This window comes from Schistocerca nitens, chromosome 4, assembly GCF_023898315.1.
Source record: "Schistocerca nitens isolate TAMUIC-IGC-003100 chromosome 4, iqSchNite1.1, whole genome shotgun sequence".
Lineage (NCBI taxonomy): Eukaryota > Metazoa > Arthropoda > Insecta > Orthoptera > Acrididae > Schistocerca > Schistocerca nitens.
This window is the reverse complement of record NC_064617.1, coordinates 743,340,086-743,354,104: the sequence shown is the minus strand read 5'-3', so window position 1 is coordinate 743,354,104 and position 14,019 is coordinate 743,340,086. Positions and strand designations below refer to the sequence as shown.

Here is a 14,019-nt window from a genome sequence, read left to right as displayed (position 1 = left end):
CGCCGCGCGGGATTAACCAAGCTGTGTAAGGCGCTGCTGTCACGGACTGTGCGGCTGGTCCCGGCGGAGGTTCGAGTCCTCCCTCGGGCATGGGTGTGTGTGTTTGTCCTTAGGATAATTTAGGTTAAGTAGCGTGTAAGCTTAGGGACTGATGACCTTAGCAGTTAAGTCCCATAAACACACACACACACACACACACACACACACACACAACCACTTTACGAGACATCTGGAAGCTGTTTTCTATGCCAATGGATTCTTACACCACTGGAAGCTGTTTTCTATACTAATGTAATAATACACCATATTAGGGATGGTAATGTGTTCTTCGTGTTCCCATACCTTTTTTCACACCCTGTAAATTACGACCTTGTTGGACTCATATCTATTCATCACCTTGGCCGGCCGGAGTGTCCGAGCGGTTCTAGGCGCTACAGTCTGGAGCCGCGCGACCGCTACGGTCGCAGGTTCGAATCCTGCCTCGGACATGGAAGTGTGTGATGTCCTTAGGTTAGTTAGGTTTAAGTAGTTCTAAGTTCTAGGGGACTGATGACCTCAGAAGTTAAGTCCCATAGTGCTCAGAGCCATTTGAACCATTATTCATCACCTTGTTTGGCGCTTTGGTCCTGAAACTTAATGTGGCCCTTCTCCCATTCTGCAGGGCTACGACACGATGGTAGGCGAGCGTGGGGCCCAGCTGTCGGGCGGCCAGAAGCAGCGCATCGCCATCGCCAGGGCGCTGGTGCGCCGCCCCAAGATCCTGCTGCTGGACGAGGCCACCTCTGCTCTGGACACCGGCAGCGAGGCCAAGGTGCAGGCCGCGCTGGACAGGGTGAGTGGCGTCCACTTCTTGCTTCAGACTCACCCCACAAAACCACTATCCCAAAATTGGTCTCTAACGTATTATAAATTTGGTGCATGATCCGTGGCAACGCTTATTTTTTGCTACCAGTCTCCTGACTGGTTTGATGTGACGCTTCACGAATTCAAACACTTCATCTCAGAATATTACTGGAACGAGAAGTGCTTAATTATTTGTCAGCTATTTCCCAGTCTCTGTCTTCCCCTACAGCTGTTACCCCCTACGACATTCTCTAGTGCCACGGAAGTTATTGCTTGGGATCTTAACACATGTACTACCACCATGTCCCTCCTTCTTGTCAAAATTTCCCACATGTTCGTCTCCTGATTGTGTGGAGAATATCGCAATTCTTATCTAATCAGTCCATTTGATTTTCAAAATCTTTCTTTAGCATCACATGTCAGATACTTCAATTCTCTTCTTTCTCGGTTCTCCAATACTCCGTGATTCTCTTCCATACAGTGGTATACTCAACACGTGCGTTCATAGAGATTTATCCTGAAGTTAAGTCCTATGTTTGGTAATAGCAAACACTTTTTGCCAGGAATGCCCTCTTTGCTCGTCTGTTTCTTACTTCCTCCTTGCTCCGTCTATCATGGGTTATTCTGCTGCGTAGGTAGCAGAATTCCTTATCTGCATCTACTTAGTGATCACCAAATCTGATGCTAGGTTTCTCGCTGTTCTCATTTCTGCTACCCCTTATTACATTCATCTTTCTCCGATTTACTCTTAGTCCATATTGTGTACTCACTAGGCTGTTGATTCCACTCAGCAGGTCCTGTAGGTCTTACTTTCTCTGAGGATAGCAGTGTTAACAGCGAATCTTATCATCGAGATCCGTTCACCGTGAATTTACCCTCCCCCCCCCCCCTTTATGAAGCTTTCTTTTATTTTCGTCAACGTTTCTTAGCTGTATAAACTGAACAGTTGGAGTGAAAGACCACATCCCTGTATTATACCCTTCTTAATTAGAATAATTTGTTCTTTGTCTGTCGTGGGAGCTACATGAGTGAAAACATTGTCAGTTACTCATGCCCTGTGGTGTAAGGTTGATGAACGACATAGAATGACCTAGGCCCACGTGTAAGTCGTCGTGGCGAGCTCTTCGGAACTCAACCATTATGAACCATAACTGTTTCCTTCCTGGATCTGCTGGATTGATTATACCAAATAATTAACTAACATGACGTTGACCATACCAACAAACGTTTATTATGTTTCATTGGGAAGCCACATCGCCACTGGCCAGCAGTTTCTGAACTATAACACAGGTGGAAACTGAATAACTTTTGTAACGACTACATACAACCGAGAAACTCAGCTGCCTCCTGTTCATGTCACGAACAAGTGTGCAGCGTCGTCAGGCATTCGGAGAATCCATACGTCATGTTAGTGGCAATTTCTGAACTATTCCACAAAAGAAAAAATTCCTATCATGTTTTGCGACTTGCACACAAGAATTTGTGATCATCCACACTGTATATTATTCCAGTTACTGAAAGTATATCTTTCTACATTGTTTAGAAGGGGGAGTATACCATAAATTCAATTACTGACAGTGATAGATAGTTTAAAAACACAGTTCAAGCTTTCATTCTGTTATATGAGTGCTTGTAAGAGCCATGATAATGAGGCACTTGACCCAGTGTTCCATCTTCACGCACGCCGTCATCTCACTGTCAGATTGAAGGATTCAGGGGGAAAACGAATGGCTGAGGGTGGTAAACATCAATCTGTGGTCTATGAAAAATGGACCGCCCTAGCGTGATGAACCTCATGCCATTCTGTTATGAATGTCACCGGGATGAGAATGGGACACTGACCATTGAAACACAATATCCTTCTCCGGCGGGATTATCCACTAACACATGAAACCTATGGAACAGCACTCCAAGTAAAGCATATTTTGTCCGCAGCTCGTGGTCGTGCGGTAGCGTTCTCGCTTCCCACGCCCGGGTTCCCGGGTTCGATTCCCGGCGGGGTCAGGGATTTTCTCTGCCTCGTGATGACTGGGTGTTGTGTGCTTAGGTTACTTAGGTTTAAGTAGTTCTAAGTTCTAGGGGACTGAAGACCATAGATGTTAAGTCCCATAGTGCTCAGAGCCATTTGAACCATTTTTGAAAGCATATTTTGGCTACATGTGTTTTCTGTGCTGGCTGTATGCCCGGAGAGCTTTCCACTATCCTAAGTGACAACGACAACAATGTGACAAGCATTTTGAATTTTTGTGAAATGTCGGGCTTCCGACCTGAAGTGTTGTAGAGAGGAAGTCAATGGCCTCCGAATGAATGGCTCGGACCCTTTGTTCTCTTTAAGTAGTTAGCCGTCCATATAACAGGCAGTGTGCCAATAAAACATCTTCCGAAACAAGTCCTTGATTTTAAAACATACAAACCACATATTTGTATCTACGTTGCCAGACATTCCGAAGAAATCTGCTGATGTGTTTTTCTGGAGACCGGTGGCAGCAGTTTCTCTTGTGAAAACAGACATCATTCAAACCACGAGTATTTCTGTTGATATCTTGCAAGGACGCTGATAACTGCACTGTTGAGCCCTGAGCGTGCCGATTCCAACACGATTATCACCATCCCCGACGTCAACCTTACGTTGCGACGATGATACCAATTTTTCTAAAATAATTCCTACATTCATATTTTATAAGCAACCTTCTTTAAAAGTGATATATTACCGGGTGTCGAATAATTTGCATGAAAATACGCCGTAATAAAAGATACAGTAGTAGTAGAGGAGGCAGATCTCAATATATTGATACTGTAAAAGGTAGAAGATGACTGCGGAGTTGTGTGTTGGGCATAATCGTGTTTCTTTTGGCAGGCGAGTGTTGGCCAGACTACAATCATCGTAGCTCATCGTCTGTCCACAATCCGAAACGCGGACAAGATAGTGGTGATCCACGGTGGGCGCGTGGTGGAGGAGGGGTCTCACGACCAGCTGATGGCGAAGCGTGGCAACTACTTCGACCTGGTCACCACACAGATCTCATCATCTGAGCCACCGACGTCTCCAGGAGGTGATAGTGGTGAGTGTACGACACACTGTTTCCCACTTAACTCCTTCGATTTTCCTGTTGTGCGTCTTTCTCCTTTCTTTTCCTGGTTTTCCACTGTGGTCGGGAGTGTTATCTAGACCTACTGGTTCTAGCAGTGTTAATGGCTTTTGGTGGCTGGATTCCTTTCCTGACGCCATCATTCCTCCGGGAAGAAAGTTTTGTACACCATCAGTTGTGCGTCTTGTGTACAATGAGTGACAAAAGCCATGGGACAGCGATATGCATATATTACAGGTGGAGGTAGTATCGCGCACACAACGTATAAAAGGGCAGTGCATTGGCGGATCTGTCATTTGTACTCAGGTGAATCATGTGAGAAGGTTCCCGCACGACGGGAATTATCAGACACTGAATACGGAGTGGCAGTTGGAGCTAAACACATGGGAGATTCCATTTCGGAAATCGTCAGGGAATTCAATATTCCGAAATTCACAGTGTCAAGAGTGTGTCGAGAATACCAGATTTCAGCCATTACTTCTCACCAGGAACAATGCAGTGGCCGATGGCCTTTGTGTAACGACCGAGAGCAGCAGTGTTTGCGTAGAGTTGTCAGCGCTGACAGGAAAGCAACACTACCCGAAATATCCGCATAAATCAATGTGGGACGTGTGTTGAGCCGGCCGAGGTAGCCGAACGGTTCTAGGCGCTTCAGTCTGGAACCGCGCGACCACTTCGGTCGCAGGTTCGAATCTTGCCTCGGGCATGGATGTGTGTGATGTCGTTAGGTTAGTTAGGTTTAAGTAGTTCTAATTTCTAGGGGACTGATGACCTCAGATGTTAAGTCCCATAGTGGTCAGAGCCATTTGAACGTGCGTTGAACATGTCCGTTAGGACAATGCGCGGAGAAATTTGGTATTAATGGGCTACAGCAGCAAAAGACCTTTGCTAACAGCACTTCGCCTGCATCGGCTCTCCTGGACTCGTGACGTTATCGGTTGCGCCCTAGACGACTGGAAAACCGTGACCTGATCAGATGAGTCCCGATTTCAGTTGGTAAGAGCTGATGGTAGGATTCGAGTGTGGCGCAGACCGCATGAAGCCGTGGATCCGAGTTGTCAACAAGGCACTGTGCAGGCCACTGATGGCTCCATAATAAAGTGGGCCGAGTTTACAGGGAATTGACTGGGTTCACTGGTCCAACTAAATCGATCATTGACTGGAAGTGGTTATGTTCTGCTGTTTGGAGACCATTTGCAGACATTCATGGACTTCGTGTTCCCAAACGACGACGGAATGCTCCATGTGACGGTCCATAGTAGTTCGCGATTGGCTTAAGAACATTTTGGACAATTCGAGCGGATGATTTCGCCTCATAGATTGCCCAACATGAATCTCATCGAACAGTTACGGCATACATTTGAGAGGTCAGTTCGTGCACACAATCCTGCATCGGCAACACTTTTCCAATTACAGATGGTTGCAAAGGCAGCATGGCTCAGTAGTTCTGCTGGGTACTTCCAACGACTTGTTGAGTGCGTGCCACATCAATTTGGTGCATTATGCTGGGCAAAAGGAGGCCTGACATGCTATTAGGGGGGATCACATGATTTTTGTCACATAAGTACATATCTCACGTTCACCCGTTTTCTAAGTCTTTGAGTAGAGTGTATCTCAAGCGGGATGTGGATACCAGCCCAGTACATACGTAGTTGGATGTAGGGAAACCGCCAATATAACAAGCGGGCTGGCTCGCTCCCGAGCCCTCGTCTTTACTTTGGGAGTGAGATTTACTACAACACCTTTTTTGCTTATTGTACAACATTTTAGGCACTGTTCTCCTGAAAATTTTCCCCGCTACTGGCAGTACACCTTTCCCATCGCTTCTTGCACTTCTAGAGAGCCTCCTGAAACGCATTTTCTGGGATGGCGCGCAGGTGTCTTGTTGCATTGTCCTGAGTCTGCTATCCGCGTCCGGATATCCAGGTTTAGGTTTTCCATGATTTCCCTAAATCGCTCAAGGCAAATTCCGGGATGGTTCCTTTGAAAGGGCGTGGCCGTTTTCCTTCTACGTCTTTCCCTACTGTGAGCCTGTGCTCCGGCTTAAAGACCTTGTTGTCGACGTTACGTTAAGCATTAATCTCCTTCTCCTCCCTCCTCCTGACTCTGCTTCGTGGTTTGGGGACGAAGTACTTTCAACTTGGTTTTAAGTTTGGGAATCGGGATGAAGTCTATTCGGGTTTGGTCCGGAGAATACGATGGATACGACACAACGGGAATGTGATGATTCGCTAGATATCTGCGGACAGAAAATGACGCCGGAGCTGGCGCACTCTCAGGATGCAATATCTAAGTCTGGTTTTCCCACAATTCAGGCCTCTTCCTGTGCACATTGCTCATGCGAGCTAGGATTCGCCATCAACTTCTGGACCAGCTAGACAATTTGCACGAAGGACGGCGCGAGCTTTCTCGACAGAGTTATCATCTGTTAATGTCGAAGATCGTCTAGGCTTGGGGCCGTCTCCGAGCAACATTCTGTCCTGCTGAAAACGGTTACAGCACTCATTGCACTACGTGAGCATCATGCAGTCCTTCTCGTATGTGTTGGTAAGCAAGTTTTGCCAAGTTTACAGCAAAATTTCACACAAGCATACGTTGTTCTTCAAGCTCTTTGATTGTCAGTTTGGAACTAATCTGACGAACAGATTGTGCACAAGCTTACTTCAGCAGCTGTAGCTCGCTTCCCGGCCGTTGTGGCCGAGCGGTTCTAGGCGCGTCAGTCCGGAATCGCGCTGCTGCTACGGTCGCATGTTCGAATCCTAGCTCGGGCATGTATGTATGTGCTGTCCTTAGGTTAGTTAGGTTTAAGTAGTTCTAAGTCTAGGGTACTGATCACCTCAGATGTTAAGTCGCATAGGGCTCAGAGTCATTTTTTATGTAGCTCGCTTGCTAACGGTCCAAATCACGGAAGACGTGATCTGGACTAATGATCACAGCGAAACAAGGCAAACGGTGGTTTGCTGTCTAAACCTGCCTCCGCGTGGGCTCAGTAGCCACAGCGCTCGTCCCTCTTCCGGCTGGTGCGCTATTGAAAAAGTTCGATTTCTTTTCAGGCACACGTCGCATATTTAGATGTAGACGTAGGTTTTCTACAAGTACTATGATGAAATACGCAACTTCGAATAACAGCTCTCACCCGGTGTGTGCTTAAGAGACAACTTCTACCTACATGGTCAGTCACAATACCAGTGTTTTGTGAATGGTTCGAGATATCGAACCAAAGTTCATCGTAAGTGTCTAGAGCAACTGCTGAAGGAAATGACATACGTTGATAGCTTAGGCCTCGTTTTGGAGCAGTTAGCTCTGCACCAATCACACATCCGCTGAAGGATGCGCGTCGAAGAATTCAATCATTTTATTATAGTGGTCGACCGGCTGGAGATATGGCGTCTTTTGGGATCAGGGAAGTACTTTGAAGCCGGGATTGTGTGTTTTCGGTCAATGGAAGCTTTAGCAGGTTTGGTTAGGGGAATAACATTATTGAAAATTTTATGAATCCTTAAGTACGGATGAACATGGACGATTCAGTGATAACAAAACTGGTCGAAGATGCGTGCCATATCGATTATTGTTCACAGAGAATATCGTGAAACATTTTACAGAACATGAAGCTATCCCCGGTTAGCTTTTTCCAGAAGTATCTCCATGGGTTAACAGCCCGGTAATCCAGATTACGTCTGTCCTGTGAAATAGGAAGTCTGACCCAGAGGAGGAAGTTACCTGCGTACCAGTTAGTATGAATAGATTTTCGTCCAATTCTGATTTGAATGACAAATGAATCTAAGCTTTCTTCATAAGGCTAATTCACTATGATGCCGGTAGGTCACACGCACAACGCCGTTTTACTGGAAAGGCTTACAATCTATTCACTAACTTCCCTTCTAGAAACTCGAATAAATCACTTCGTTTACCCATACACTTTTCATTGATATTCTCATTGCCTGATCAGCAGTCTTCAGCCTATGTACGATTTTAGAAATATTTGAAAAGTATTTTCAAGAATAAAATAAAAGATTAAAACATATAAAATCTGCTCATAAATAAAGTGATATCCACAGCGGGATGCAGTATCAGTGGATCAGTATCGGCACTTGGGAAATATAAATGACAATTGAGTATATGGAAAGTGAATTAATTGGGCCTTCTTGAGGATCGTGTGGGTGGGATAGGAAAGGCACTTGGAAATGGGTGTTATCGGGATTAAGCTCGAGAGGGATATCGAAACAGAGGCTTGATTTATGAAAGGAACTGGACAGGGAGGTACCATAGTGACTGGAAGTTGGTTTGCTGGACAGTTAGAAAACGAAAGAAGAGGGGAGGGACAGCAGCAGCGGTCGGGAGAAGAGACATCCTGACAGTCCACTTAAATGCCTACTAAGGCAGTTCATACCAAGTAATATAATAATAGCTCCTGCAGCGTAATCTGCAGGGGTGACGAAAAACGTGTCCTTTCTTTACTGATCACCTTGAAACTTCATTCAATCATAGATTAGTTTCGATAGTAGTCTCTTCTAGAGGACATAATGAAGTCATATTGACGAGCTACGGTGAGCATTTGCCATCTCGTATATAGTGTACGTCGTAAGTGCAATGCTTCTTGGTACGTAATTACAATCGCTCGCATCTACTTCGCCCACAAGCAAATAATATTATTGAAACTAGTCGGTAACACTGCACCTTCTAGGCGTCATATGTCTTCTTATTTCATATTTTTTGAGTTGTACCAGTTGCAAACACAGTCGTTTCAGAATTCAGGGTTACCGTCAACAATTCATTGGTTTTCAGACCTATATGTTTTATGTGTGCCCATCTGGCCACACGACAAACATCCGAATGGCAGTCATGACCGTTCCATACCTTATGTATTGACTTCCTGTCAATTGTCATCACAGCACCACTGATGCGGTCTGTGAGTTATTCCAGTATTCTTGGCAGTGAGGGCCGGCCACTGTGGCCGAACGGTTCTAGGCGCTTCAGTCTGGTCGCAGGTCGCAGGTTAGAATCCTGCCTAGGGGATGGATGTGTGTGATGTCCTTAGGTTAGTTAGGTTTAAGTAGTTCTAAGTTCTAGGGGACTGATGACCTCAGATGTTGAGTCCCATAGTGCTCAGAGCCATTTGAACCATTTGGCAGTGAGGATACGTAAAGTAGGTCCTTAATATATCCCCAAAGGAAAAAAGTCTCAAGATGTTAGGTGAAGCGATCTGGGGCGACAAGGGAACACTGAGCATCACTTCACCACTGCGCCATGAACCAGAGTCGCGGAAGTTCGTCGTTTAGGTAGCGACGAACATCAGAGCTCGAATGAGTTGGAAGATGAAATTCTCGGAATCAGCCATCAGTTGTGGAAATAACTGCAACTGCAAGATATCAAGGTAGGAGGTACTCGTCATTGTCCTCTCACACAAGAAAGACAGCCATGCAGCCTCGTCTGTGAGACTGCTCAGAAAACATTAGCCGTCAACGAATAGCGCTCTTGCGTCCCAATTTCAGAGGGATTCCCAGTGCCCCACAGTCTCACACTGTGGTGGGTAACCATACCAGATAAATGAAAGGTTTCACCGCTGAACATCAGGTTGGAAGCGAAATGTTTATCATCGAGTACTCCTTACATTGTGATGAAAATTGAAGGCGCTGGTCACAGTCTTCTGGCTTTGATTGTTGCATGAATTGTAGATTTACGGTCTGAAATGTAACTGTTGTCGCAAAATCTTCCCGGATTTTGCTGCGGTATTCCGTGATGTTTGTTTTATACCTCTTAAGACTTCAGTGATAATTCTCAAAATAGTAACAGTAGAAATGAATGTTTTTAATTGAATGCAAGTTCGTAGCTTGCAAGGACAGTTGAGTTTTCTTGGAATGCATGTGAAACTCCACGGTCGTATCTGTTAACAGGGACAATCTGTGTCCCTAAATTGTCGATACCAAGCACAACGTTCTGTTTACATAGCGGTTCTTTTCAGTAATACCTTCTGACTACTTTGTTATAACAGGTACACATCTCGCAGGTTCCAATACACAAAAACTCTTCTCTTGCTTTGGCACCATTTTGTCAAGGCGTTGCACTCGTAACGCCAACTGTGGGTACAATGCAAATCTGATGAGTTTACGTTTCTATTTATGCACCAATTATATTTCTTCATGTACCACTTTGGAAGATATAGAAGATTGAAACGAACGATTACCATACGGTAGCCCTGTAATTTCATTCGGAACTAAAGATTACAGAGGCATGCTCAAAATCTTTACCACCAGCAGCGACAGTTGTATCTCTCCGTTGTTACGAAATTACTGTGGTGTAGCTGGTATGCTCACATTTTACAGTGAAAGGACGCATGAAACCGGACCGAATGCTGAGCGTTCGCAGCGAGGCGTCAACGGTCGCCGATGAAGAGGACGAGGACCTGACGGAGGGACAGCGGCGACTGGCGGAGAGCTACCAGGAGGAGCCGGTCCAGGCCGCCACCATCATGAAGATCCTGCGCGTCAACCGGCCAGAGTGGTGGCTGCTCATCGTCGCGACAGTCGCGTCAGTGGTCAGCGGGTTCGCTATGCCACTTTTCTCTGTGTTCTTCGGCAGTCTCATCGGGGTGAGCTGTTCTTCGTATACTAGTTGGCGTTGCTTTAATTGTGTTGCAAAATAACACTTGTTACGAACAATTCTAATTTAAGAGCAAAAACGTCAGTAGGAAAAGTATAGTTTGTACAGTGATGGAGTTTTCACAGGTAGTTGGCAGAAATGGCGCACAAAACTATCGTTCAATATACACGACCCAGTCACGTAAATGCCTTTGTTCAACGTCAACCTGCTATAACAACTCACGGACGACAGGTGGCAGCACTAGCGGTGGTGGGTATGTAAAACGCGTCGGAGGGGACTCGAAAAACAGTGCAGTCGTTGTCGTAACGCGGAAATGGAACGACATATCTGACGTCCAAAAGGCATGATCATTAGCTTTCAGCACAAGTGTGGAAGCATTTAGGAAACGGCTAAGTTTGTAAACCGTTCGCTTTCCACTGGTTAAAATACACTGTGGACGGAAAAATGGCACTCTTCAAAACTGCAACCGAAACAAATATGGTGCAGCATGGCCGTAGATGACAGGCATGGGCGACAACTGCGGAGGTGTGTACGGTCGAACAGACGCGCAACTGTTGATTAACTGACTGCCCAGGTGAACGAAGGAGCCTCTGCAGCAGGCACCTGGCTCGTCACTCGCGCTGGCTGTGTTCATCGGCGACGAAGGCTAGAGTTTGCGCACCAATACTGCAACTGGATGTCCACTGAGAATAGCGACGGTTTACCTTTTCAAGAGAATCACGTGTTATACTTCATCGGACAGACGGCCTTGGATTGTCAGACTGATCCAGTCTGGAAGAGGAAGTGTTGTGATCTGGGGAATATTTCTGTGGCTTTATGTTGGTGATCTCGTTATTTTGGAAGGTGCAATGGGTCAAGAAGTATGCATCTAGCCTTGTGGACTATGTCCACTCGTACATGTACTTTGTTTTTTCTCTGCACGCTGGTATCCAGCAGCAGCACAATGCGATGTATCCCACGCCCGTAGTCTATTTTCGTGGTTCGAAGAGCACCAGCATCAGTTTACCGTACTGCCCTGGCCACCAGTCTCCCCAGGTTTATATCCAATCGAGAATCTGCGGGACCACCTCGATCGGGATTTTTACGCCATAGACCCTCAACTGAGAAACTTTGCGCAGCTGGCCACGGCAGTGGGATCGGCATGGTAACCTCTAGAACCTCATTGAATCTCTTCGACAAATCGTCACATTAATGTGACTGGGCAGTGTATTTTTGTAGTAGCACCCTACAACGTACCTACAGCACACACAAAATGAGGTATGTCGAACAGATTGACCTCCTCCAGGCTAACCATCTACTCTGTAAACATCGGCCGTGTGAAATCCAACTCATATTCTTCTAATATGCCGTCCTGCGAGCCACAGATCAAGGCAGAGAGGTAGATGCCGTGTCATTTGGTAACTGAAAAGCATTTGGATCTGTACCGCACCATCACTGTTTAAAGAAAACACGATCAAATGGGATATGACTGGAATTTGTGATTTGGTTGGGGATGTCTTGGTTAGATAGCGATCGATACAACTGTAACTTCCAAGGTGCCTCAGGAACTTAAGTTGGGGTCCTTACTACAAGACAATGCTTAGAATCTGGTTCTGAGCACTATGGGACCTAACTTCTGAGGTCATTAGTCCCCTAGAACCTAGAACTACTTAAACCTAACTAACCTAAGGACATCACACACATCCATGCCCGAGGCAGGATTCGAACCTGCGACCATAGCTGTAGCGGGGTTCCAGACTGTAGCGCCTAGAACCGCTCGGCCACCCCGGCCGGCTGCTTAGAATCACCTCAGACTTTTTGCAGATGGTGCAGTAATGATGGACTGTCGGAAAAAGGTGCTCTGATATTTAGTCAGATTTTGATAAGATATCAAATGTGAAAAGATTGATATCTAACTTTAAATGTTCAGAGATGCAAAATTGCACGCTCACACAGGACGTAAAACATTTCGTTGAACTTGTTTGCTAGTAACCTAGAGGTTCAGTACCTCGCATTTTTGTATTATGTGGTAAAGTAAGGTTGTAAATTTCTTTTTGCAGACTCTTGGGCAAGACGACCCTGAACAGATTCGCAGCGACACTAATTTCTTCTCCGTGCTCTTCGTCATCGTCGGCGTGATAATGGGACTAGTAACGTTCATTCAGGTATGTAAATAATCGTCTTTCGTAAGAACTATTTTACCGTTACAGTCGCAAAATGTGTTTTACTGTCAAAGATGAAGTGGTTTGCACCTGAAGAGCAGATAGCAGTAGAGGAAACACTAATATTGCTGTAAATGAACCAGCACGGACCGAATAAAATCACCGATATTTTTTCTTCTCTAGATGTACATGTACGGAATCGCCGGAGAGAAGCTGACGATGCGCTTTCGAGGTCTGATGTTTTCGGCGATGCTGCGTCAGGAGGTGGCGTACTTCGACGACAAAAACAACAGCACCGGAGCGCTCTGCGCCAGGCTTTCCGGAGACGCCGCCAATATACAAGGGGTGAGTGCCGCAGTCACTGCCGCACACATGAGCGTTTTAAACGTTGAAAATTATTTTTTGTTATTGAGATACTTGTCTCTAGATTATTCTTGGGAAGAAACGAGGCTGCCAGCAAAAGAATATACAAAACAAGGAATCAGAGCGCCTGGCATAGGTCACTGAAAAGTTCTGTTCTTAACCTGGTCACGATTTTAACTCGAGACAAAGAATTTACAAGTAATATTCTCTCTATGGAGTAAAGGAATACCTTTTGATTACAGCAATAATAATAAGAACAAGGAAACAAAAAATATTTTAACTGATATCAAGTACATTAAATGTATTCGCAATTACGAATATTGACAACCATTAGCTGTAGAGCTGTAGAATAGAATGCTGACGATTAAAACTTTTGCCGGCCCGGGACTCGAACCCGGATTTCCCGCTTATCGCGAGCGATCGCCTTACGCTCTTTTTCTTTTTTTGCATTTGTTCGGTGCTGTTCGTTGCGTTTGGTCTCGGCGGACGTCACAAGACATCCCTTCAAATTGATCGTAGATTCCTTTACTCAGTTTTTTTATTACAGAGGGCGGGCAGCCCTCTGACCGAACACTCTGAGCTGCCAGGCACCATTTGGCTATCTATGCATAACTTTCGGTCAGACCCAAACTTCCATGTGTCGGCAACCTGTAGTCCTACATCCATTATAAATATTCCTGTACAGGTGAGACATTTCATTTGAAAGTAACTTGCCCGATGTCTGCGGATAAATGCGATATTGCAGTGCCTCTGACAGATGTTTGACTTCATATGGAAGTTTGGGTCTGGCAGTGAACCGTGCAGGTACAGCCAAATGATAAGGCGACCGCTTGCAGTAAGAGACAAATCCGGGTTCAAGTCTCGGTGTGACACAAATTTTCGTTGTCATTTCATTCTACCGTTGGTGGTTGTCCATATTCGCAATTGCGAATACATTTAATGCATTCCCTGACGGCTGTAGTCACCGCAGTACCTGTTCCTTT

At 45.6% G+C, this 14,019-nt stretch overlaps 1 protein-coding gene across 1 annotated transcript in view; it reads left to right on the top strand.

The window, feature by feature from the left end:
- The window catches only part of LOC126252988 (ATP-dependent translocase ABCB1-like), a 75,793-nt gene that overhangs the window by 27,421 nt on the left and 34,353 nt on the right, over positions 1–14,019 (top strand). The window contains exons 10-14 of the mRNA XM_049954015.1: positions 662–832; positions 3,701–3,905; positions 10,256–10,521; positions 12,572–12,676; positions 12,857–13,018. Of these exons, the coding sequence (XP_049809972.1) occupies positions 662–832; positions 3,701–3,905; positions 10,256–10,521; positions 12,572–12,676; positions 12,857–13,018 (909 nt within the window). The remainder of the gene's footprint in view (positions 1–661; positions 833–3,700; positions 3,906–10,255; positions 10,522–12,571; positions 12,677–12,856; positions 13,019–14,019) is intronic.